The sequence below is a fragment of the Sceloporus undulatus genome, chromosome 2 (genome assembly GCF_019175285.1).
Source record: "Sceloporus undulatus isolate JIND9_A2432 ecotype Alabama chromosome 2, SceUnd_v1.1, whole genome shotgun sequence".
NCBI lineage: Eukaryota > Metazoa > Chordata > Lepidosauria > Squamata > Phrynosomatidae > Sceloporus > Sceloporus undulatus.
Window position 1 is genome coordinate 64,214,958 of NC_056523.1, and position 25,569 is coordinate 64,240,526.

General features: G+C 42.2%; 1 protein-coding gene across 14 annotated transcripts in view; it reads left to right on the top strand.

The window, feature by feature from the left end:
• Positions 1 to 25,569, top strand: part of IQSEC1 (IQ motif and Sec7 domain ArfGEF 1) — a 463,906-nt gene that overhangs the window by 338,015 nt on the left and 100,322 nt on the right. The window contains exon 1 of one of the 14 annotated variants that reach the window (XM_042449780.1): positions 14,072 to 14,292. The exons of 12 other annotated variants lie outside the window; for them this stretch is intronic. In XM_042449780.1, coding sequence (XP_042305714.1) covers positions 14,153 to 14,292 — 140 coding nt within the window. In that variant the 5' untranslated portion in view covers positions 14,072 to 14,152. Of the gene's footprint in view, positions 1 to 14,071; positions 14,293 to 25,569 lie in introns of those variants that run through there. One more of the 14 variants, XM_042449781.1, reaches the window with a different exon arrangement.

Genomic DNA, 25,569 nt, shown 5'->3' on the forward strand with positions numbered 1-25,569 from the left:
ATAATAATAATAATAATAATAATAATAATAATAATAATAATAATAATAATTTGTATCCCACCCCTCTGAGAACAATCGGGATGGCTAACAGTTAAAAATACAAAACATATAAAATCCCTGGTACCCTCCCCTCCTTAAAAAAGAATTAAATTCAATGCAATATTTAAAAAACAGAACAAAAAACAACAACAAACAAACAAACATACAAGTTAAAAACTGACCAGAAGGTCAACAACATCATACCAACTAGCAACCAGTGGGAGCAGCAGTATCTTTCCCAGACGTTTTTCTGAGGCCAGGTTCTCTATTCTGGGAAGGCCTGCCAGAAGAGATCCATCTTAATAGCCTTTTTAAAGCTGTCTAAGGATGTAAGTAGACGGATCTCATCCAGCAGGCCGTTCCACAGTCTGGGGGCGACGATGGAAAATGCCCTCAAGATACCACCCAAATTAAGCTTTAAGTCCGATAGAGGTAAATCGATTTAGAACCCAAGTGAAGAACCAGTTCCATCCTGTTGTCATGGGGCATGCTGGGCCTTGGAGTCTTGGATGTGGCCAGAGAGGAAGAAGATGCCCACAACAGGGTGATCAGTGCCAGGTGAGGCTCCAGGGGTAGAAGGAAGCAGGAGTGCTCTATTATTTTATGCATTTATTACTTGGGTCCAAAACACACTGCAAAAATAATCCAGTCTGAGACTGCTTTAACTGCCCTGGCTCAGTGCCAGGGAAACCTGGGAATTATTATTATTATTATTATTATTATTAACCTTTATGAAGCGCTGTAAATTTACACAGCGCTGTACATGCAATCTTTTTAGTTAGACGGATCCCTGCCCTCGGGCTTACAATCTAAAAAGACATGACACAGAAGGAGAAGGGAGTGGTGGAGGGAAAGGGTAAGAGGTCCAGCAGTTCCTCTCTACCTCCAAGGCCTGGACCAAAGCAGATGGACTGGAGGGAGGGCTTGGCTTCATAATGGATGGTTAATCATTTTCCAGGGAAAATACATACTCTCAAGTAGGATAATGCATATACAGTACATAGCAATACAGGAAATGGTTTGATAAACAGGCAACAAAAGAACATCAAATAGTAAGCGACAATTATGCAATGCCTGGGAAGGATTCTCTGAACAGGATGGTTTTCAACTCCGTTTTGAAGCTGGTTAAAGAAGTGATGGCTCTTGCTTGTGGGGGAAGAAGGTTCCAGGAGTGAGGGGCAGCAAGTGAAAAGGGGCGAATCCGGGATGGGGCAGAGGAAATCCTGGGCTGAGACAGCAGACCTTGACTACCAGAACGGAGGGCCCTGGTGGGAATGTGACGAGAAACAAGGTCTGATAAGTAAGGAGGGGCCAGTCCATGGAGGGCTTTAAATGTTGACAGCAGGAGCTTATACTGAATGCAGAAAGGGAGGGGGAACCAGTGAAGGAATGCCAACACAGGAGAGATGTGGTCAGAGCGGTGGGTGAAAGTGATAATGCATGCAGCTGAATGCTGGACAGAGATTAAAGGACGGAGGTGAGAAAGAGGAAGCCCAGCCAGGAGGACGTTACAGTAATCAAGTCGTGAGATCACTAGGGCATGGACCAGGTTCTTGGCAGTAGAGGCGGAGAGATATGGTCGGATTTTGGCAATATTGTACAAAAAGAATCTACAAGCCTTGGCTGTGCTCTGGATCTGAGGGATACACGACAGAGAAGAGTCAAAGATAAAACCAAGACTGCGGGCTTGCTGGACTGGTTGAATAGAAATGTTGTTCACAGAGACAGAAAAGGAAAGTTGAAGGGTGGGCTTAGGAGGAAAGACAAGAAGCTCTGTCTTGGACATGTTGAGCTTCAAACGCCGATGGCACATCCACTGCGAGACAGCTGTGACGCAAGATGAAACTTGCTGTTCAAGCCTTGGAGAAAGGTCAGGGGCGGAAAGATACAGCTAGGTGTCATCAGCATACAGATGGTAGGAAAAGCCAAAAGAGCTAATGAGTTTTCCTAGGGACAGTGTGTAGATAGAAAACAGAAGGGGACCCAGAACAGAGCCCTGGGGAACTCCAACAGATAAGGGAACAGGAGAAGAAGTCTGGCCCCCTGCAACTACTGCAAAAGATCTGCCAGACAAGTAAGATCTAAACCAGTCGAGAACAGAGTCTGAGAACCCAAGGTCAGAGAGTATGTCAATTAGGAGACAGTGATCAACAGTGTCAAAGGCTGCAGACAAATCAAGAAGGATGAGAACAGAATACTGTAAAGGCCATTAGCCTTGGCCCGTAAAAGGTCATTCGAAATCTTACTGAGAGCTGTCTCAGTAGAATGCCTTGGGTGGAAACCAGACTGAAAGGGATCAAGGATGGAGTTGGCTTCAAGAAACTCAAGACAGCGAGAATAAACAACCCGTTCCAAAACCTTAGAAAGAAAGGGGAGAAGAGAAATCGGACGATAGCTAGACAAAGAGGAGGGGTCAAGAGAAGGTTTTTTCAGAATTGGGGAAATGAGAGCATGTTTGAAGTCTGACGGGAAGGAGCCTGTAGAGAGAGAGAGATTGAAGATATGGAGAAGCGAGGGCAGAAAAGAAGGAGCGATAGAGATTAGAAGACGAGTAGGAATAGGATCAAGAGGACAGGTTGCAGGTTTGGAAGAGTTCAGAAGTGTAGAGAGTTCATCCAAAGAGGCAGGAGGAAACACAGAAAATTTGTTAGGCGAGGGCGATAGAAGATTAAGAGCAGAAGAAGAATCGGGGGGGACTATCTCAGAGCGAATAGTTGAAATATTAGATTAAAATAGTTAAGCCAAGTCATTAGGAGAGAATGATGAAGAGACAGGAGGAGAGGGAGGTTTAAGCAAAGTGTTGAAGGTGGAGAACAAACGCTGCGGGCGCCTCTCATTGGCAGAGATCAATGATTTGTAATAATTTTGTTTTGCCATAGAGAGGGCGCGTGAGAAAGAAGAAAGAACAAATTTGTAATGGATAAAATCAGCCCACTCTTTGGACTTTCTCCAAAGACGTTCGGCCGCTCTAGAGCAGGACCGGAGAAACTTATTGTTGGGGGTAAGCCAGGGCTGAGGTCTAGTCTTAGAGGAAGAAGTGTGTACAGAGACAGGGGCAAAATGGTCAAGAGTTGAGGAAAGAGTGGAGTTAAATAAAGACATAGCTGAATCAGCAAAATTGTAGCTTATTGTGGCACGAGAGCTCTCTGACAGAGAAGGCAAAATGTCTCACAAAATGACACTTCCCAGAAATCCCTAGCATTGAGCCAGGGCAGTTAAAGCAGTCTCAAACTGAATTATTTTTGCAGTGTGTTTTGAACCGTACCGAACTTATAAAAGTTTTCTTGACATTTTTTAGTTTATGCATGTCATCTGCAGTTTTCTGTAATAGACCACAAAACACTGGGGGTGGGGGGAGAATCCCATTTAATTATTGATGGCAAACTCACAAATAATGAAATCTACGTAAGTCAAGGGTCAACTGTATTCTGAACTGCTTTGCTGATAATAGCGATGAAGGAAAACGATGGGGAAATATCCCCAACTGTGAGGCTACTATAGGCTAGTGCAAAATGACTTTGCAGGAATAAGACTCTGTGTAAGTAAATTTTAACTGGGGGTAGGTGGGAACTCTTCCCCTAGCTCCAGTGACCCCATCCTATCTTTATTAAAACAAAATTCTGTTTGTGGGTTGTTGTTTTTTAGTGTCACGTGTACTTTGGCCCAAACATTTGTATGTGTGCTTTGTCCCACAGTGGGGTAAAAATACATATTTCCTTGTTCAGCATGGTAGTAGCATTTTAATGTTTGTCTGCAAAGCAAATAATCTATCAGAGAAAATGTTCTATTTTTGAGACTGTGACCATGAAATCTAACAATGCTCTGAATAATAATCTGGAACGTTTACAGTGTTATTTCTGGAGTTACTATTCTAGCCAAACTGCAGTTTTAAAGGCACGTGCTTGGAACAAGTGTGGAGGATGAGAGGAAGTCTTTGTTAACCAGCCTTTGCACAGTAGCTGACACAGATGAACTTATTTATATGGGAAACTTTCAGTCTCTCCTCTCCCACTCCTTAGCCTACAAGTCCTTATTTTAGAATTTTTCCCCCTAGATGATAAGTGTCTCATAATTGTAAGGTTAAATCCAAAAAAAACCTAAAGGATATGTAGTCACTCAATTAAGAAACTGAATAAATTTGCAGAGGCTTTTAGCAGATGTGTGCATCTGCTCTTTAAAAACAAACAGCTCAAAGGCGTTCAAAAGATAATTGGGAAAAGTGGATTTTTAAGCAGAAGCAAAGAAATATCAATAAGTCAGTCAATGTAAAGTGAGAGATCAAAAGACTAAGTAAAGTGTATGAATATGCCCTCATAGAATGTATAGGGAATTTTATTCAGTTTCTTTGTGCTTTAAATCCAAACAGAATGAGATCATTTGAGTGAGCCCGGTTGAGAAAGTAAAATAAAGGCATAGGGCTGGTTTACATAAACGATTATTTTGATGTGTCAGCAACAGGGCAGAGGATAACAGTTTCCTTTTGCAGGATGGGGAAGGCTTTGAGACAGAGATGGTGACTGTTACAGTGTGATTCAAGGTCAGATCTTTCCTTGTCTTGCAATAATCCACCCTTAAAAGTTTTCCAGTCTCTGGTGGACTAAAATCCATTTAACAAGGACAGACAAAACTAGTCATCACTTCATAAAATCTCATATAAGTTATCAATGCTAGCCAAGTTTTCTTCTGGGTTTCAGTATAAATAGGAGACTAATTCTAAACACATTTATTTTGTGTAAGGTCCAAAACAACTGCATAAATAATCCAGTTTGAGACTGCTTTAACTGCCCTAGGTCAGTGCTAGGGAATCCTGGGATTTTGCTTTGTAGTTTGTTGTGGCACCAGAGCTCTCTGACAGAAAAAGCTATATCTCACAAAACTACTACTGTATTCCCAGAATTCCTTAGCATTGAAACAGAGCAGTTAAAGTGGTCTCTAACAGGATTATTTTTGCGATGTGTTTTGGTGCTATGTCATCCTTGTAAGGGATAGTACCTGTTGCTGAACTTCTGATGGCTATTTCTGTGTTGTTGGGGTGTGCCTGTATTTCCCCCTTTAAGGTCTGACAGCTTTCCACCTGTCACAGCAAGTAGGGTTCTGTATGGTTGGTTTCTAATATGCATGACATCTCAGCCAATTTCAGTGAGGTTCCAGAAGTCTGAGAAAGTAATTGCTCCTGCTAGTAAGAAACAAATGACATGGCCTACACTAAGGACTTTAGAGGGCAGAAGTGTGTCATCACAAACTGGGCAGTTGTGTAAACTGGCCCTTGGTTTGGGGGAAATATAGTCTACAAAGTTTAGTTTAACTGTTCTATGGCATAGCTTCATTTGAACCTGGCTATTAAGTACATCAAAAAGTGAAAACCTGCTTCTAACCAATATACACAGTAGTTGGGGCACCAGTCAATAATAACCTCTGCCAAACCTCCTAGGGCAGTGTTAGGGTCAAGACTGACATGTCCAGGTAAGCAGAGCTAGTAGATCCAGGGAGGGGGTTGTGGCCAGATGGTATCTTGGTTTTAGCAAGACTTTCAGAAACTGTCTCCCCTTCTCAAGATACTGTAATGATTCCAGCGCCCTAATCCACTCAGTTCCCAAGCCTACCCAGATCTGATGGCCTATCAAAGTTCAACATAGTCACCGATGCACCAAAGCAATGGTTTATTGATTGCATTAAAATAAAATAATAATAATAATAAAATAGTATTTATATCCTGCCTCTCTATCAAAGATAATGACGGGATAAGATATACAGCAAAAGACTAAAGTTAGAATCATCCAAGCCATTGTATTCCCTATCACCATGAAAGGATACGAGAGCTGGACTGTTAAGAAATCAGATAAGAAGAAAATCAGCTCATTTGAGATGGGGTGCTGGAGAAGAGCGCTCAGGATACCATGGATGGCCAAGAAGACAAATAAATGGGACCTAGAACAGATTAAACCTGGGATCCAAGATGATCAGACTGAGGTTGTCATACTTTGAACACATCATGAGAAGACATGATTCATTGGGGGGGGGATAATCCTAAGAACGTAGAAGGCAGTAGAAAGAGAGGAAGAATGCACGGCAGATGGATAAACTCAATAAAAGAGATCTTAGTGTTGAATTTACAGGACGTAAGCAGAGATTTCTCATACACAGTGTCACCATGAGTCAGGATCTACCGGAAGTTGACAACAACAGCAGTAAAACCCAAGGCAAAGTTACCTCATGTCCCTTAGCTGTCCCTTCACCACAGCTGGTGTTCACCAGGATGCCCATGGTGAACTAAATGTGACTCCAACAGAATGGTTTTCACCTTCTCAAAAATGAGGTGGATTATCTGAACTTCCCAATCTTTAAAGACTGTTTTTACTTATTCTAGAAGATGCTGACTTCCACAGACAGTGGGCATCACCCATCCTAACTAGGGATTTTTTCACACGGGGAGCTATGTGCATCCAGTCCAAAAATGGTTAAAGTGCTGGCATCCCAGGAAAGCAAGCCTGTTTGCTAATGGTTATCACACACAAGAGCACAACAAGGGATTAAAGGCACATTACCTAGGGTCCTTTTGGTGATCAAAAGGAGACAAACAAATCCCCATTGCCAGCTTAGAAATACCTTTTCTGCGCATACTCATTTCCACAAGTGTCCCCCCACATGCTCTGAGGAGGGGAGGGGAAGGGAGGAAATATCGGGGAGGGGAATCCTCTTTGCCCCAGATGCTGTGTCAGAGGAAGGCAGAATGAGGCTTCCCTTTGCAAACCACACACACACACACGGGAGAGAGAAAGAGGGGCTGGCCCCATAAGCCTGCTTGATTCCACAGAGGGCTGACACTCTCAGATGCCCTCCTTTTCCAGGACATGTCCTCCATTTCTCCCTCCTGTCCAGGAGGAATTCCAAACGTCCTCTCTCTCCCTTCTCCCACCAACTGTTCCCTGAATTAGAGCCTCCATTAGAGAAGGAGAGAATGGGGTGAGGGAAGTATGTGTGTATCCCTTTAAGAAGAAAGCATTCTCCCTGCAGCAAGGTACCTTGGGAAATCTGGAAACTGGAGGCATCCGGAGGCATGGTTTTCAGATGGGTGGCACTGCGTGAAGGGAGTGAATTTGCAAGCAAAATGGACATGCAAATCCGATAGTTTTGCAAATTTGCTCATTTCTTTGTTCACCTCAGATTCTCCCTGGATTCTGTCCTGATTGCATGCATTGTCATGTGGAAAGCAGCTGCAGACTTGTCCCTAATACCCTGGATGACCCTGCATTGGCCCCACTTTAACCTTCCAATTTTCCCCATGTGAAAAAGTCCTAACAAAGGAACAGTTTCCCAGTCATTTTAGCATGGAAACATTCATCTATCTCTTCAGCAAGAGCTGACCTTGTTCAGCCTTCTAGACAAACCTGCAACTACTGAAAGTTACATTATTATTCTTTTTTGCTACAAGTAGCAAATGCCCAGTAAATATTATACATCCCTTAATCATATAAAACACACCTATAAGAGTGAAAAGCTACCTATATGCCTCCCCAATTCTTCCAGCAATTTGAAACTCCTACAAATAGGAAGAGAAGTGAAAATAAAACTGCCAATATCATAATGCCTTTATATAAATTGACTGTGCAGCCACATTTGGAACACTAAACAGATTTCTGAAGAGAACATCTCAAAAAATATACTGCAGAGCTGGAAAAGGTGCTTCTCCTCTGTGTCAAAAAAATAAGATTTGGGGATCTTTACAAAAAGGCACATAAAGGATGATGTAATAGAATTGTATAAAATATACATAATGTGGAAAAAGCGAATAGAAGGAATATTTCGTCATCTAGTTGAATTAAATGGTGGTGGATTCAAGTTTGATGAGCAGGAATATTTTATTCACATGCCGTGTATTTAAACTACTGAAATTGACTACTGCAAGGTGTAGTGATGGCTACAAAATCAACTTAAGGTTCCATAAACCAAAGTGTTAGAATAATGATACCACTCTGTTTTCCTTTGGCCAGAAGGATGCTGGAGCTGCAACTTGTGCAGAGGAAGATGTCAAAAGACCGTGGGTGACAAGGGGACAAAGTGTCATGAAAACAAACTGAAAGAATTGAGTGTGTTTAAATTGGACACAGTCACGGCTAGATAACCAAACCTTTACTTTTATCTTTACCTTTAAATTGGAGAAGAGCCATTTTAAGAGATAATTGAGATAAGCTCATCTTCAGATGTTTGAAATACTATTTTGTAATCAATTGGTTTTGATTGCCAGAGTTGCTTAGTGTTGGACTACGACTCTGAAGAACCAGGGTTCAAATCCTCATTCAACCATGGAAACCCACCGGATGACCTTGGGCAAGTCACATGCTCTCAGCCTTCTCAGGGGAAGGCAATGGCAAATCTCCTCTGAACAACTCTTGCAAGGGAAATCCCATGATATGGTGGCCTTAGGGTTGCCATAAGTCAGAAATGACTTGGAGGCACACAACAGCAACAACAAAGACTAAGGTAGGATCAAAAGGGTAGGAAACCTCATGTGAAGAGTTCAAAGTACAAGAAAAAAGATGTACAGTGCACCCGTGTTATAGGTGGGCGCGCTTTACGTGGACTTGAGCATATGTGCTCAAGCCACAGGGAGCACACGTGGCGCAAGGGGCGGCACATCCCATTCCAATGAATGGGCTGCATGCCCGTGGTGCCTCGCGCACTCCCACACCGCCGTGCATGAGCCCCATTCAAATGAATGGAGCTCTAACATAGGCAGAATTCGCCTTACGCAGGGGGGTCTGGAACGGATCCCCCGCGTAAGGCAAGGGCCCACTGTAGTTTTAAAATTAGGGGAAACTCTCCGATGGTGGGATGCTTTTTGTCAGTGAGCAGACTACTTCACAAGGTGGTGGTCTCTTCTTCACTAGAAGTTGTTTTTTAGGATGTGGAGGCTATATATTCCCTATAAAACACACAGTTGTAATAACTTTTCTTGCATTAGGACAAGGCTGGACTAGGTGACATTTAAGATCCCTCTCAACTCTAAGGCTTAATTCTGACCACATAATCCCAGAGCTGTCTAGTGTTTCTAGAGCTGTACAGTTGTATGATGGACACAATTGACACACTACATATCTGTAAAAAAAAGACTTTTGTTTTAATTCATTTCTGGGCCGAAACCAATTTGTACTTATTTCAACGACACCCATTTGATTTGGAGACATTAATTTGCAGTTAACAAGAGTGCTGCAGTCTTTTTATCTTAAGGTTTTAATTTTAATTAACTTTGAGAACAGTTGTGGCCGCAAACATACCCTTCGGAGAGATAAGGGACTTAATGCTTATATATCTGGAAGCATCATAGCTGGGGGAAAACACCATGAGGGAAAACTGGTGGGGAGAAAAGAACTAAGGGGGAAAAAGAGGGAACAGCAGTCTCCAACGCTGCATCTGCACTGGAGAAATAATCCAGTTTGACAGCACTTTAACTGCCATGGCTCATTGCTATGGAATCCTGGGAATTGTAGTTTGTTGTGGCACCAGAGCTCTCTGACAAGGAAGGCTAAATGTCTCACAAAAATGACAAACTTCAGAATTCCATAGCACTGAGCCATGGCAGTTTAAGTGATGCCAAACTGGCAGGGTGATCAAATGTCATAGTCGTAGAGGAGGACAAGGCACCACAAAATGTAGTCCCATCAAGAAAAATATAGGACATGGCCAAAGAAAAGCTAAAAACCCTCATAGAAATATAAATTCATGCTTCTTCGGCATGCTGAAAAGGGAACACATTTTGGAATTTTTCCTGGACACAAGGCTGAAATGTAGGATGTGTGCTGGAAAAGGAGGATGTCTGGCCACCCTGCAAACTCAGGCTGACCAAATGTCCTAACTGCAAAGGAGAACAAGGCACTGCAAAATGGAGGATAGTCAAGAAAAATGGAGGACCTTAAAAAATAAAAGCTGAAAACACTCATATGAGTGTAAATTCATGCTTCGAAGGCTGCATCGGCACTGCAGAAGTAATCCAGTTTGACACCATTTTAACTACCATGGCTCAATGCTATGGAATTCTGGGAGCTGTAGTATTGTGAGACATTTAGCATTCTGTCAGAAAACTGGGCGCCACAACAAAGTTCAGAGGATTCCATAGCATTCAGTCCGGGCAGTTAAATGTACAAAACACATTGCAGGAATAATCCAGTTTGAGGCTGTTTTAACTGCCCTGGTTCAGTGCTAGGGAATCCTGGGAAGTGTAGGCTTGTGGGACATTTAGCCTTCTCTGTCTGAGAGCTTTGGTGCCACAGTATGCTACAATTCCCACAATTCCCTAGTATTGAGCCAGAGCAATTAAAGGGCCCAAAAGACAGGCCAAAATAAAGCTGCTTTTGGCTCAGTTTGGAGGTATGCTGTTTAAATGACACATGCATTTTAAGAGACCAGAAGCTGCATTAAAACTGCCCTCCTGTCCTTAGGACTGGATTGTGGCTTTGTCGTGGCTTCTGGCCTCTTAGGACACATGCAGCATTTAAACAGCATACCTCCCATGTGACCTGAAGCAGCTTTATTTTGGCCTATCTGTTCGGGCCCAAACAGGTCTCAAAGTGGATTATTTCTGCAATGTGGATGCATTTAGCCAGAGAGAGAGAGAGCAAGAGTTTTCTCCTTTTTTTTTTTTTTTTTGTCTTCTCTCTTGCTGGGAATGTGAGGATGAGAAGGAGGAGAATGCCAGTCTTCTTCCCTCCCGGCTTCTCTTCACGTGAGGCTCTCTGGCGGCGCTATTAATAGCCACATTCAGACGAGGAAAGGCTGCCTTCATTGCTATGCAGAGGCTGTGGCCACACTGGAAGCCGCTCCTTCCCCAGGCAGGCAGGCATACTATACATACACATTGGGCTCTGATGTTTGCCTTGGCTTTTTAAATCTCATGGATTTGCTGTTTTGGGGCTGCATCTGCACTGGAGAAATAATCCAGCCTCCACAGGGTGACCAGGCATCCTCCTTTTCCACAGTAAATCATTCCTTTCAACCTTCTGTCCAGGAGAGTTTTCAAAAGCCCCCCTCCATTTTTGAGCATGACTTAAAGGAGTTTATCACACTGAGACTGATTTTGGCATTAAAAAGAGAGATTAAAGCGCATTTAAAGCATGCTGCAAATGAAGCGGAAATGGCGAGTGATATCAGAAATGCATTTTCGCTGAAATCCCGAAAGTAAAAATATGTGCGTTAATTTTTTGGTGACCACTTTAATGGCGGGTTTTGTGCAACGTCGTGTGAAATTGTTACATGTAATTACGCGATTTCCCCAGGATGTTCACGGGATAAATTCCCGATCTCCTTCGTGTGATAAACTCCTATAGCTTCATCCGCACTGCAGACTGGCTCAGTGGTAGGGAATCCTGGGAACTGTAGTTTGTTCTGGCACCAGAGGTTTCTAACAGAGAAGGTAGTTTTGTGAGACATTTAGCCTTTTCTATCAGAGCTCTGGTGCCACAATAAACTACAGTTCCCAGGATTCCCTAGTGCTGAGCCAGGGCAGTTAAAGCAATCTCAGACTGGATTATTTCATGTTTTGAGGAGTGCTCCTGAGATAATTGTGCTATTGCGCTGAATGATTTCACAATGTGGTGGGAAATCTATACTTGTAAAGAGGAAATGCTCCAGGAACATTTCATTCATGGGGAAATGTTGTGAATGCTTTTGTGATATTGTGTAAATCGCACTATTGCAAAGGTGCAAAAGCTCATTGCAATGCACTCGCACAATTGAACTTTGGTCATCATCAATTTTTATATTTTAGCTGGATTTCCCAGGATATTGTTCTGCAACTTTCCTCCTTGTGTTGCTTGGCCATCCCAAGAGAATTACATCACTGGCTGCTGAGAGGGTCGCTACCCTTTCTTTTAAATACTTGTGGTTTAGTGTTGCTAAACTCCTGGTTCAGCTATGCGAATTCATGTTATAACACACATGTTTTATCACACCTGGTTGCCCTTCCCTTGTCCTTCCGAATCGATGGGGAATTGAATCCAAGGCAAGTCATGTGATGCGGATTCAGGCAAAGCAGAGTGAGTGCAAATTGTATTACCACACCGGTGCATACCATGCGGATTCAACTATTCGAATTGGGACCCTTTTGCATGCTCAGTGGGGGTCTGAACGCATCGTGAACCTTTGCACTTCCGGGGTGAAAAGGGGGCCACCTCCTAGGTCCACTTTCACGTGAATGCTAGCCTCATGTCAATGACAGCTTCAAGTTCTATGGGCTTTAGAGTCCCTTTTGGCACCCAAACTAGCACTCTTTTTCTGGGAGATATGGTCCGTTTTTGCAGCCACACAAGCAGCCTTCCCCAGCGGCATCGGAAACAGCCGCTTTCCCCCTCCTCGCCAGCATGTCTCCTGTCTACGTTAAAACGTGAATACATTAAATCCCCAGTAACTCTCTGCCCTTGCCCCAGCGGCATTGGAAACAACCGCATTTCCCTTCGGCAGCAATGGAGTACTAGAAGCAAATGGGGCAAAATTGCAGCATGGCATCATGGGAAATTTGGGACCCTGGAGGGTTTTTTGGGGGGGAGGTACCAGGATGGAGGCAGAGTTGCATTCCACACCAGACTAATTCAGAGGGAAATCGAAGTGAGCTTGAATGCAAATTCTGTGAATTCACTTTTCACCGAATTCACCAAAATGAGGCGTCACTTTGGATTCACTACGGAAGCACCACGGAAGGAGCCCCCATAGAAAGGAATCACATGTGATAATACATCGTGTTAACGCGTGAATTCACATCGTTGGACCTGCAGTCACGTCAGATCAGAGCTGGAAAAACCTCCGTATGATAAGGGCCTTTTACTTCCACAGCTCCTCCTCTGGGCTCCCTGGTGGAAACGGGTCCTTCTTTTTTAGGACCTGTCCTACATTTCAGTTTTCTGCCCAGGAGGAATTCCAAAATGTCATCCATTTGGAGTACGACTAAAGACACATGAATTTAAATTTACATGAGTGAATTTAGCTTTTAATCGGACTATGTCCTCCATTTTGCGATGCCTTGTCCTCCTTTGCAGTGAGGACATCTGGTCACCCTGAGCCAGAGACATGGCTGTTACAGTGGTGTCACAATGGATTATTTCCAGGGTGGCTAGAGGTCTTCCTTCTCCTAGACATGGCCTCCAGTCCAACCTTCTGTCCAGGGGCAATTTCAAAGTGTCCTCCATTTTGAGCATGATTCAGAAGCAAGAATTTACATGGATATGAGGGGTTTTAGCTTTTAATTTGTCCACGTCCTGCATTTTTCTGGAATGTCCTCCATTTTGAGCACGACTAAGAAACATGAAATCACATCTCTATGAGTCTTGTGTTTAGCTTTTACGACCTCCATGTTTTCCCTTGAATGTCCTCCACTTCAAACAGGACTGAGAATCTTCCATTTCTTCCCCTCAAGGTCCTCCATTTCCACCGTCATCGTCCTTCATTTCTTCCCCTCAACGTCTTCCATTTGTTCACTTCTTCCCCTCAACGTGTGTAAAAATTTCTTCCCATTAACACCCTCAATTTCTCCCTCAACGTCCTCCATTTCTTTCCCTCGTCGTCCTCCATGATCTCGCTTGTCATTTGGTCGCGTCCTCCGTGCTTTTCCCGGACGCCTTCCATTCCGAACAGGACCGAGAAACACACATAAGCTTTCCCACTTAGTCCTCCATCCCCCCCACCCCGGTTCCCTCAGAAGCCTGAACTGCCTTTCCATCCCCAGGAGACCGTTTTTCCCTTTTAAATTCGGCCGCCCCATTCCCTTCCCTTCCCCCGCGTCAGCGTCCTCCATTTTGCGGTCCTTCTCAGGACCCTTCTGGAAAATAAGAAGCCAACCAAGGCCTCATCATAGAAGAATAAGACTAAGCTGCTGCCCCCTCCCCCCAGCGCCATTGGCATTCCGGGCTCGCAGTGTGTTGTGTGAGTGTTGTATTGTGTGTGTAAAAAGAGACTGTGAGGCGGGAGAGCGCTCGCTCTGTGGCGCTGGCTGAGGCGGGAGGGCTTCCTCCTCCTTCCTCTCCTCCGGCGCCTCCCTCTCTCCCTTCCCGCCCAGGCAGGAGAAGAGTGGGGCGCCTCAGGGGGGTTCCCCCAGCCCCACGCGGGGTTCTGGGTCCGGGGAGGCTGGATGTGGGGACCCCCGTCGTCCTCCTCCTCCTCGGCTCCTGCTGCAGCTGCTGGCCCTTTCCCGCCTCCTGCAGCCATGTGGTGCTTGCACTGCAACTCGGAGAGGACCCAGTCCCTGCTGGAGCTGGAGCTTGACAGCTGGTAAGCCATTCCCCTTCTCCTCCTCTGCAGCAGCAGCAGCCTGGGGGGCCTGGGGAGTAGGAGTGGAAGTGTGCACGGCGGGGGGGGTGTGTGTGTCTGGAAGGAGGCTTTCCTTCAACAACACCCCCTTTTCTGTGTGTGTGTGTGTGTTTTCAGTCTCACATCTCACTCAGCACTGCTTTGTTCAGTCCTGGATGTTGTTGTGTGGAAGCCCCAAAGGAAAGGAAAGCCCACCAGTGTGGGGGAAAAGTGTCTTGTAGTTGAGACTAACTGGTGGTGGGAGAAGCTGGGAGAAAGGGGTGTGTCTGTGTGTGGTTGTGCAAAGGGATCTTGTAGGGCCATTGAGGAGAAGCTGGGAGAAAGGGGTGTGTGTGTGTGTGTGTATGGTTGTGGAAGCCCCAAAGGAAGGACAACCAGTGTGTGCAAACGGATCATGTGGCACCATTGAGACTGACTGGAAGAGAGCAATTCATAGAAAGAGGTGTGTCTGTGTGTGTGGTGGAAGGAAGGAAAGCCATTGCGCAAGGGGATCTTGTACCTTTGAGACTAACTGGAAGAGAGAAGCTGGTGGAAAAGAAGCATGTGTGGGGTGTGTTTGTGTGGAAGCCCCAAAGGAAGGAAACCTGTGTTTGTATGAACTCAAAGGGATCTTTTAGCACCTTTGAGACTAACTGGAAAAGAGAAACTGGGAGAAAGGATTGTGTGTGTGTGTAGGGACGCAAAAGGACCAGCACCACATACAATACAAATCCTCTGGCACAAAAGGTTTTACAGTGTTCACACTGGATGATTACATGGTGTGTGTGTATATTTAAAGAAGAAATCCTTTTCTGCAGGAATGTATTCTAGCCCAAAGACTGGTGTGTAGAAGTGACAGCTTTCGGTCACACAACCCCCCCCCCCATAAAAAATCCACAGTGGTGTACTCTCTTGGCTTTCCCCCCAGTATCATTGTGTGCATGCAAGAGTTCAGTTTTCCTGTTTCCCAATGGAATGAGTCATGTTGCAAAGTTTTCAGTGTTTAGCAAATGTGTCTTGATGACAACCAACTGTAGCTTTGTTTCCAGTGTGTCTTCTTATGTGCTTGTATATGCCATAGCTCATTTACTTGCTCTTCAGAAAGAAAACACTACTGCAGTGCCATCTGTCCTTCACAGAATTCAAATTAACAGCTTAGTCATTTGAAGACAGAATCAAAAGTTGTTTAAATCTTTAGTGGTGCTGCTACTCAACAATATGAAACTGGAACCAGCCTGCCTTTCTAAAATGTGTCATTTGTTCCAGGTATTTGCAGTTTCCCACAGCTGTCTCCCTTTTTCTCTCATACCCTGTCTTCCTATTGCATTCTCATTATTTCTGTTTTAAAAACAACAACAATTGGCACCTTGAAGGTAAATACAAATCCTTCTCTCTTTCTCCTTCATTTAAAAGATGCAATTCTAAGCAGACATATTTGAGAATAAAAATCCCTTAAAATCAGTAGTTGAGTAAACACAGGATTTATTTTGTACTGCTCTAGTGAGTTGCTGCCACTAGTGAAATCCACTGTACATGGCATTAAGCATGCATCTGGAAAAGAGCGCTTAGCAGTGCTATATTTTGAAGGAGTAGCAGAGAGAAGAAGGGAAATATGGGATCAAAGGGCAGAATCACTACTACTGTACTATTGTACTGCCCACTGTCAGAATTCATGTGAATAAGTGAAAGGATTGCTCCACCCATTCTCTTACTCTGCACCATTCAGAGTAAAATTGCAGGTGAGGAAGCTGCTCACTCTTTGTCTTTGGGCAGCATTACAGTCTGAGTGATCCTTGCTAGTAGCCCTTGTATTCTCTTGCATGCATTTTTGTCCCCTTTAGAAAGATTACCCTCTCAGGAGTGTGCATCCAGATGGAGGGAGGGAGGGAGAAGAAAGTGGCAGTGGTCTTGGGGCTCATTCCCACTACAATTTGCACCCAATCACAGATCAAGGTATATGACCCTCGTTCTCACTTCAAATCAATTCCGATCCTTATTGGATCAATTTCAGGTGGGATAAAGCAGGGCAAACGCAAAACCCATGGGTTTTCCTGATACAGTGCACCCTCAGCTTACATGGGGATCCGTTCTGGACCCCTCCCCCCACGTAAGCCGAATTCCGCACATGCTCAAGATCAGAATCGATTCATTCTGAGGGGAGGGCCAAATGGCAGAGGGATGTGTACCATCCCTCTCCCTGGCCTTTTCTCCATCCTCCCTGGCCTTCTCTCTATCCTCCCTGGTCTTGCCTGCATCTTCCCCAGCCTTCTCTCTGTCCCCCCCCCCCCCAGCCTTCTCCATCCTCCCCGGTCTTGTTCTCTGAGCCTCACACTCTCTCAATCTCAAGTCACACTCTCCAACCCCCCCTCCCCCCATTTCCAAGCTGACATAATATATGATTGCCAGAGGAATTTGGAAGCGGCACTACCAGTTGGGGATGACAATCATGGCAAAAACAAAAGACGATTACACAGGTGTAAGAAAAAATCCCCTTTCATAGTGGGAACAAAGGATCTTTTGGAATTGCTTTCTAAAATGGAGCAAGGGTGAATCAGGAATCACATTAAACTGCCAGTGGGAATGGCCCCTTGATGTCTGCCAGTTCATTCACTGAGTGATGCAAAAGAGAAGGGACCCTTTCACACTATACATATAACACTGATTCACTTTAACTGTCTTGATGATGGGAGCTAGCATGGTGAAGTGGTTTGAGCATTGGACTATGACTCTGGAAAATAGGGTTCAAATCCACCCACTGGCCAGGTCAAGTGCTCTCAGAGGATGGTAATGGCAAACTTGCCAAGAAAATCCCACAACATGTTCGCCTTAGGTTTGCCATAAGTCGGAAAGAACTTGAGGGCACACCACAGTGACAACAAGCCTGAATAATCAGTGAATCCCATTGTGGGAGAAAGGTGGGATATAAATCTTTGAAATAAATAAATAAATGCATAAATACACAAATAAATAAATAAATTTGGCATTGGGGGGGGGGGGGAGTTAGAATTCTCAGCCACAGGGATCTAATGTGTCACCAAACTACAAAACCCAGGACTCCATAGATGTTGCTATGTAAATTAAAATGGAATCATGGTGTTATAATGGTGTCAAGGGTAAAACTTAGCAGCATGTAACAAAGCATCGAAAGGGGAAACCACCGCTCCCCTCTCTCCTTCTCTGGACCTCTCCTGACCACCTAGCACCACTTCCCTGGTGCTAGAGGATAAGGTTTTAACATCAGATTGAAAAGGGAAGGAACTGGAGGGAAGTGGGTTTTGGTGCTCAGAGAAGGAGGATGGGATGGGGAGAGAAGATTTTAACATCCGATTGCGAAGGTTAATCACCTCTTCAACATTCCCTGCCACAGCAGCTCTTTCAGAAATCACTGATGAGGCATGGAAAGTGGGGCATAGGGTGCTGCTTCTTTCAGGACCTTTCTAAGTATTACTGTACTGACGCATGTATAAGTTGACCCAAGAGTTTAGGGCCAATTTGGGGGCATAATTTAAAAAAAAAATTATTTACACTCATCCCTCCACATTTGCTAGGGTTAGGGGCGCAGGACCCCTGTGAATGTGGAAAAACCTCAAATAACAAAAACACTATGTTTTTCCCTGAGAACACCTCTCTAGGAATCTCTGTGTCCTCCAGTGCAACTCTGTGGTCAACATCTGCCAGACACACACATATTTTTGTAGTGGTGCTGCTGCCAAGGCACCAAAATTACATTCTGAGCAGCTTGTTTGCCTCAAGAGCAATGATCGTGCCAGCAGAGGTAGGAGGAGAGAAACCCCCATTTGGGCTGGGAACAGAAGGAGGCAATGGGACAGCGCAAAGGGCAAAAAACCCCACCATGTTTTAACATTGTAAGATGACAGCAGGGGTAGCGGGGGCAGCGGGAGGAAAAGTGCCTGGGGCACAATCTAGAGAAAACTATAGAGTTTAAAAAGAGTGCAATAAAGGAGCATACCTCAAATCTGGAGTGGATAGGGACATGTGTCTTGTGGCCTTAGTGCCCCAGATTTGGGGGGAGGGGGAGTTTTAAAGGAGTTTTTCTGTAGACAAGACTTTAGCTAAACAACAAGAACAAACAAGATGGTTGTCCCCACTGGATACTAGATCTTCCCAGCCCCCAAATACACAAAATTAAGATACCTTTGCCATGGTTCTTAAACCTGTGCAAGCCAAACACTTCAGCTTAGTACTGTTGGGAACTATAATCTTTGGAGCGTCCTTTCAGACATTTGTGTGGTACTTATTTTCAAATAGATATACAGTACTGTAGATTCTTCTTTTCTTCACATAGGCTTTTACTGTTGTTCACCTTTTATGGTTGTATTATAGTAGCGTGGTTGCAGTGTAATAATTGTGACTGTGTCTTGGTACACATTCGGGGGGGGGAGTGTCAGTAGAATTAGAAGAAGAAACAGCACAATGTCTGGGAAGAAGAACAGTGTGAAATTTTTGTATAGACCTGTGATGAGATGATTTGGAATGTTCCTCCTTAGGTTTATGCTTTTTAGAGGAACTTACTGAGAGGAACAGAGCTGTAAACAGTGACAGATCACTGAAAGCACTGTGTGTTCCACTACCACTTCTTTATGGGAACTTGACGTTTACTTTACACACAGAGACACATACACTCAAGTTACCCACAGGTTTTGCATTTCTATTAATATTCACACACACACCTGCTCGTTCATGGGCATAAATGTCTGTCCTTAGGAACTTCACTCCATGCATCTGATCAAGAAGACTGTTTGTGAAACCTTATGTTTCTTTTGCCCAATTAAGCCTCCAAGATGTCGTGTTCTGAATCTCATCCACTTCAGATATATATTTTCTACCATATGATTAGGTGGTCATGTACTGTTTAAGCTTTGGATAGGCAGCCATGGAGAATCCATGGCTCATACCTGACCCATTTTCCAGACACCAGGGCCAGGCAACCCACACATTTCCCCAAAAACCGGGTTTTCATACAGTCACTTCCAGTTTTTAAGAAAGGGCTATTTTGGGTTGATGAAGGTGAAGAAGAACAGAATAGACTTAAAATCACATGTCCTTCAAGGCATTATTCTCTGTTTGATCTGAATCTAGGTTTGGACCAAATGGAAGCTCTTGATTGCATTGAAATGTTCTGTTATGCAATTCAGACTTCATATATTTTAAATAACATTTATATACAGTGTAATCTCAGTATCTGCTGGGGTTTGGTTCCAGTCCAACCCACACTCTCCAAGGATACCAAAATCCAAGGGTACTTAAGTCCCATTATATACAATGATATAGTAAAAAAAGGTTTGCTTTTTGGATTTTTTTCAAAAATTTATATTGAGAAGTAGTTGGTTAAATCTGTGGATGCAAAACCAGTGGATATGGGGCGGGGGGGGGGGGGGGGGAGGAGGAGCTGTACTGCTTTTTAAGAAGGATTTCTCTGAGGTGGACTTTCATTAAAATGCAGTTGATGAATAAATAAGATGACATTAGATAAAACCAAAACAAAACAAATTCAGAGAGAACGTGACAGTCCCAATCCTGTGAATTAGGACAAGCTGAGGTACATTTTTGTTGTATATTCCAGAAGTAGGGCTATTGCCACATACATGATTAATACTCCATGCCAGAACACATGAGAGTCCGAACTTACAGTATGCATTGTTTTTTAAAAAAAGGCACTCTCCTGAAACTTTCTTCATTCTCTTTAGCGCTATTTAGATTTTATTAAAAATAATGAAACTAACACAAGGACTAAATTGGATAGTATTGAGTAGCTCCACCACTGGTGTGTATCCCAGGAGTCATTCAGACTTTTTTTTTTTAGTGGAATGATGCACATTCTATGTTTGTTATTCATACTATACAACTGCATCTACAAGACATTACAATAGTCCGGGAGGTTACTAACATATACATTACTGTGGCCACAGCTGGTTTACCACCCTCAAACAGTAGAAAGCTTCATGCCAGAGAAGGCATCTGGGCATCTAATGAGGAAGATGGATCATGGATCCATAAATCATGGAGCACCTCAGAGTTGTGAACCAAATTTTTCAGACTAGGGCTACTCCCTCTGGAATAGGTTAAACATTGCCTTCCTGTACAGGGGAGCCACCAGCAGGATGCTCATAAAGCTGTTAAGAACTAGAGGAATGAAGCAGAACTTTTGTGAAGCGATAAGTAATCTGTCAGAACTGCCTTCATGAATTGGCTGTCCAAGTTAATATACCATGCAATTAATTTAGAATTAATAAAATGGATTTGTTATAACTGTTCTATTAATTAAATATTTTGAATAAGCATTAAAAAGTATCCTAGAAACATTTTTAATTATATTTCAGGAGATATAACTGAGTCTTAAGGATGCTGTTGGTGTCCCACATTTCAGTCCAAAGCTCTCAAGTTTCTAGTTTTAATAATTTATAGGGGAAACTATTGTAATTTATACATTTAACAGCTTCCAGGACATTTTAAGACATGCAGTACACAAATATATTAATCAAGTTTGCTAAAGGCAGTCTGAAAATAGATTAAAATATAAGGAAATTAATTGACCCTAGAGTGAATACAAGAGTGCTGTGCTTCCTGTAGAAGAGATGTTATAAAAGCTTCAGAATGTAAGTTATTGCATTCCATAAAGCAATTATAATGATCACATCTATTTACACAAAATGTATTGAAATGTGTATTGGAAAGCAGTGTAAGAGGTCTTTGGAAGGCTCAAATCTTCTTTGAAAATTGCCATCTTGAAACAGAGAAAATAGATTTTTAAAAAGTTAACAATAATTGCTTAGAGGACTGATTCTTCTTGCATTTTAGCTGTGTTTTGATTCAGACAGAGACTTGTGCCACAACACTTAGAGCAGTATCGTGTGTCAGGCAAGACTATTTCATTAATACTATTTCACAGACAAGAGGAGGCCATGGTAATCCAGCATCCTTCAAGTCTATGAAAGCTCATGCTACCAACTCCTTTCTTTCAGTTAGTCTCAAAAGATGATACAGGATCCCTTTGCATACTCAGCACCCATTAGGCAAAACTGGTTGTTTGCTTTCTTCTGCATCCATTCATTATTCCACATTGTCCCTTGCACACCACATTCATGGTTGTACAGCAGCCAATACAGTTTCTAGCACAGCAGCTAATGTTGGTTTGCATTCTAGGTTGATCTTCATTCACACAAAGAAGAGGGTGATTTTCACCAACCTCATTCTCCAACTGTAGTCTCATTCCACAGCCTTTCTCAAATATGACATTCAGGAGTGATGTTTAGGTGATATTCAGGGGTGCAGGGTACAGTGAAATGGAGAGGCACTGAATGAACTCTGTCCAAAAAAAAAAACATGGGATACAACCCAGTGTCTTAGTGTCAGAGTCATGGGGCAATTAACTATGGCAGTGGGGACTCATGACTGAGATCCAAAACACACTGTATAAACAATCTAGTTTAACTGCCCTGGTTCAGTGCTAGGGAATCCTGGGAATTGTAGTTTATTGTGGTACCGGATTTCTCCAACAGACGGATAAATGTCTCACAAAACTATAGTTCCCAGAATTCCCGATCATTGAGCCAGGGCAGTTAAAGCAGTCTCAAATTGGATTATTTCTGCAGTGTGTTTTGTACTTGAATCTCTCTATTCATTAAAAGGGTAATAGCAGTCACAGGGTTTGGAAATGGATTCAACTGGTGGAGTTGTATCAGTAGAAAGAGGAGATGTAACTCCCCCTTTTCCCTGTCCCCCCAAATTATATTATGCCCAGCATGAGAGAATACAAGTACCTTATAAATGCTTGTATTTTTCTCTGCAGATCAAATAGATGAAAATTATATGAAGGTAAGGGTTAAACCATGTCTTGGCCCAAGTCCACTTCCTCCCCTTCCAGTGTCATATCTAATTTGGCTCTGAGATCTCTTCTTAGGAAACCCAGCCTGGATAGAGTATTAACAATTGCTATTTCCTTTTTGGCTTTAAGATTATTTTATTTAATAGGAGAAAGAATTTTGGGGTGGGGTGAGTAGAGCTTGTCTTGTAAAAAGCATAAAATGCATCTTATATTAGAAGATGGTTAAAGACATCCTGGAGATGAGATACTGAAAACAATTATAGTAGCTAATGCTCCTATGTTTAACTTGTCCTTTGTATTATTTCCTTTAACTACTAACTCAGGTTTTATGTTCCTTTTGATAAGTCTGGATTATGTTAAGGTACCAGATATAAACTGAATTGTAGAGGATTTAATTAATAGTGATCATAGTTATTTATACTTGAGGAATTTGCTCCACTAAGGAAATCTCTTTTTATTACATCAAAGGATTGGTTTTAACCAAATTGTGTTGGCATAAAAATATGTATATTTTTTGTTTAAATGGTGGCTGATAGGAGTAATCCCGTGCTTTCTGTTTAAACAATAACAATTATGTAGTGGGATCATAATATCTTTTTCACTATTGGGTGACAACAACCTAGTGATCTGTAATGAATAACATAATAAAGCCTGAGTTTATTCAATTAACTGCAGTTTATTTGGAAAAACACTTTCTGAGTTAGTATTTTGGTCATTTATACTTAAAACAACACAGAAACAGCAAAAAACTAACTACGGTAGTTTTATTTGACATGAATATTCATAGACAGCAGACTGCAGCCCACTTCTTCAAATATGCTAAAAATAAGTGGTCTGCAATTAACAAAAGCTTATGTTAAATAAAACCAGTCAGTCCTTAATAGGACCCCAAACTCTGTTGTTGGTTTTTCGGTGTGAGGTTAACAATGGCTACTACTCTGAAGATGTATTTAGAAACAGGTGATTTTCTTTTGGTAAATTTAGGTGCCTTACTCAAGGCCTCCATACTGGAAATGCTTTTAGCTATGTCTGAATGATATCTGTCTGTCTATATTTCTGTCTATGATAAATATAAATATTTATTTTTTAATAAATATAAGGGATATTGTATATACTCGACTATAAGTCGACCTCCTGTATAAGTCGAGGGCAGGTTTGGGGGCCAAAATTATGGATTTTGACATGATCCATGGATACGTTGAAGGCAAAACTTGGAGGCTCTTTCAGTGTGTGTATGTGTGCACATAGCAAGCGGCACTCTAACTGAGGCTTTTTGCTTCAGCATTTCAGCTTTGGTTTCCTTCACTCCCCAGAAAGTCATAACTAGTGGGCGGGAGATGGACTCTGTTTGTTTGTTGAACAGCAATCAGTCACCCAGGACTCTTTCTGCTTGGCTCAGAAAATGGAAAGAGCTGCTATCACATTACCATACTGACCCATAAATAAGTCGACCTGGGATTTTGGGGTCAATTTTTGGACATAATTTTTTGGCCTTATAGATGAATATATACAAGGTAATTATTTTATTCCATATGTGTAAAGATGTTTATTTTATCAGGCTGGGTGTTTTCTAAAATTCTTAACCCAGTTAGTATTTTGTTTAAATTGAAGACAAAATTTCCATTCCTATAATTTTTAGTTGTCTTTTGGACTCTTGGCCTGAGGTTTTTGTTATTGATATCTGATTACAGATGGCTAAATACACATCACACTATATGAAACGCTTGCAGTGTCTCTTTTAAAATATTAAATAGCTGGAACATTTTTTTTTCAAGATTGGGATTTGAAATTTTTAGCTTGACTGGAAAACTCTGCCCCCCATCTGAACTTTTATCTTATTCTTGGGATGGGAGGGGTTGCCTGAATTACTGTCTGTTTTATACTGACTGGGTCCACTCAAATCTGCAATTTGATGTTTAAAAAGCATTCACACAACTGCAAATGATGTATTTGTGCACAGTTCTATTCAGGACTGTAATGTATATCAATGAGAAGATGCTACACTAAACATTAATAGCAAAACATGCTAGGTGACTGTCTTGGGCTGCATCTACTCAATGCTATGGAATTCTGGGATTTGTGGTTTTGTGACATATTTAGCCTTTTCTGGTGCCACAACAAACTACAATGCCAGAAATCCATAGCATTGAGCCATGGCAGTTAAAGTGATCTCAAACTAGATTATTTATGCAGTGTGAATGCAGCCTCAGTTATTTAATCCTGGGTTTTTAGAATTAAATGGAAGCTGCTGCTTTAATATTTGGTGTCAGGAAGATTAGATTTTCAGGGTGTTTAAGAGATTACCTAAAATTCTGATTTTTTTAAAAAAAATTAACTCCTGTATTTATGAAGAAGTCCCAGATTTCATATTTTACTATTTTGTAGGAAGGTTTAACAGATAAAGCAGCCCTCTTTTCATATGGCAGAAAAAAGATTTCCAGGAGCTTAGCAAGTCTAATGTCTGAAAGTTGAGTTCACAGTTACATTTCATACTTCTTAATAAAGACCATATAGAGCTGGTTCAAGCACAGTAGTCTCAGTTTAATGAGCTCTGTGGCTGTGCTTTCCTTCTTGCTTCCACATGCATGTCAAAATTGAAGACTTCCAGCATTTTATATATTTAATCTGGGTTTATTAACCAATAAATGAAATTGTAAGAGATTTACAAGATTTGATATGTGGCTGATACTGAGTCATGATTTAACAGACTGATTAAAAAAAAAAAGCTGAGGTCATGATTTCTGGACTGAGCCATAATCTCTCACACTATCTGCTAATAATGTTGGATAGCAGGCTGCTGGAAATAAAGAATTTGTAATAAATAGCATGATCAAAACACCCTGCTACTATGATTTTGTACCCTTTGAATCTATGGTACCTGGCTCATGTTAGGTTTTTGTTTTTAATTTCAGAATAATAGTTTGTGAAAATACGAAATAGAAGTCAAGTGAACAAATATGACTTGTGTTTGTGTACATATACAATCTCAACTTATATTACTTAGAAGTTGAAGTCAAGCACCCAGAATACACAAGTCAGGATAATAACAGCCAAAGCAGCCTCCCTGGCCTCAATTTTTGTATATATCTTTATTGGCTTGTGAACTGAAGCTACATAGGTGCATGTTTCTTTTAGTTTTCTTTTTGGAAAAAAAAAGTTTCATCACAATATTTGGAAGTAAAGTTAGTGAAGTAAGGCTACATCATAAGGCTTTGTAGTGGATTTTGAAGAGCGCTTAGACCTCAGTTCACCCTGCATATTGTTATTTTTCTTCAGTTAGAAACCTTATCAGTTGTTGCACGTGCTTTTGGAAAGGCTAATAAACTTCTCTTTTTAAGCTGATGACCTTTAGTGAGAACCAAGTGTAAGAATTTATAAGGTAAAGGGTATATACTTTTAACTTCTCTGTGATA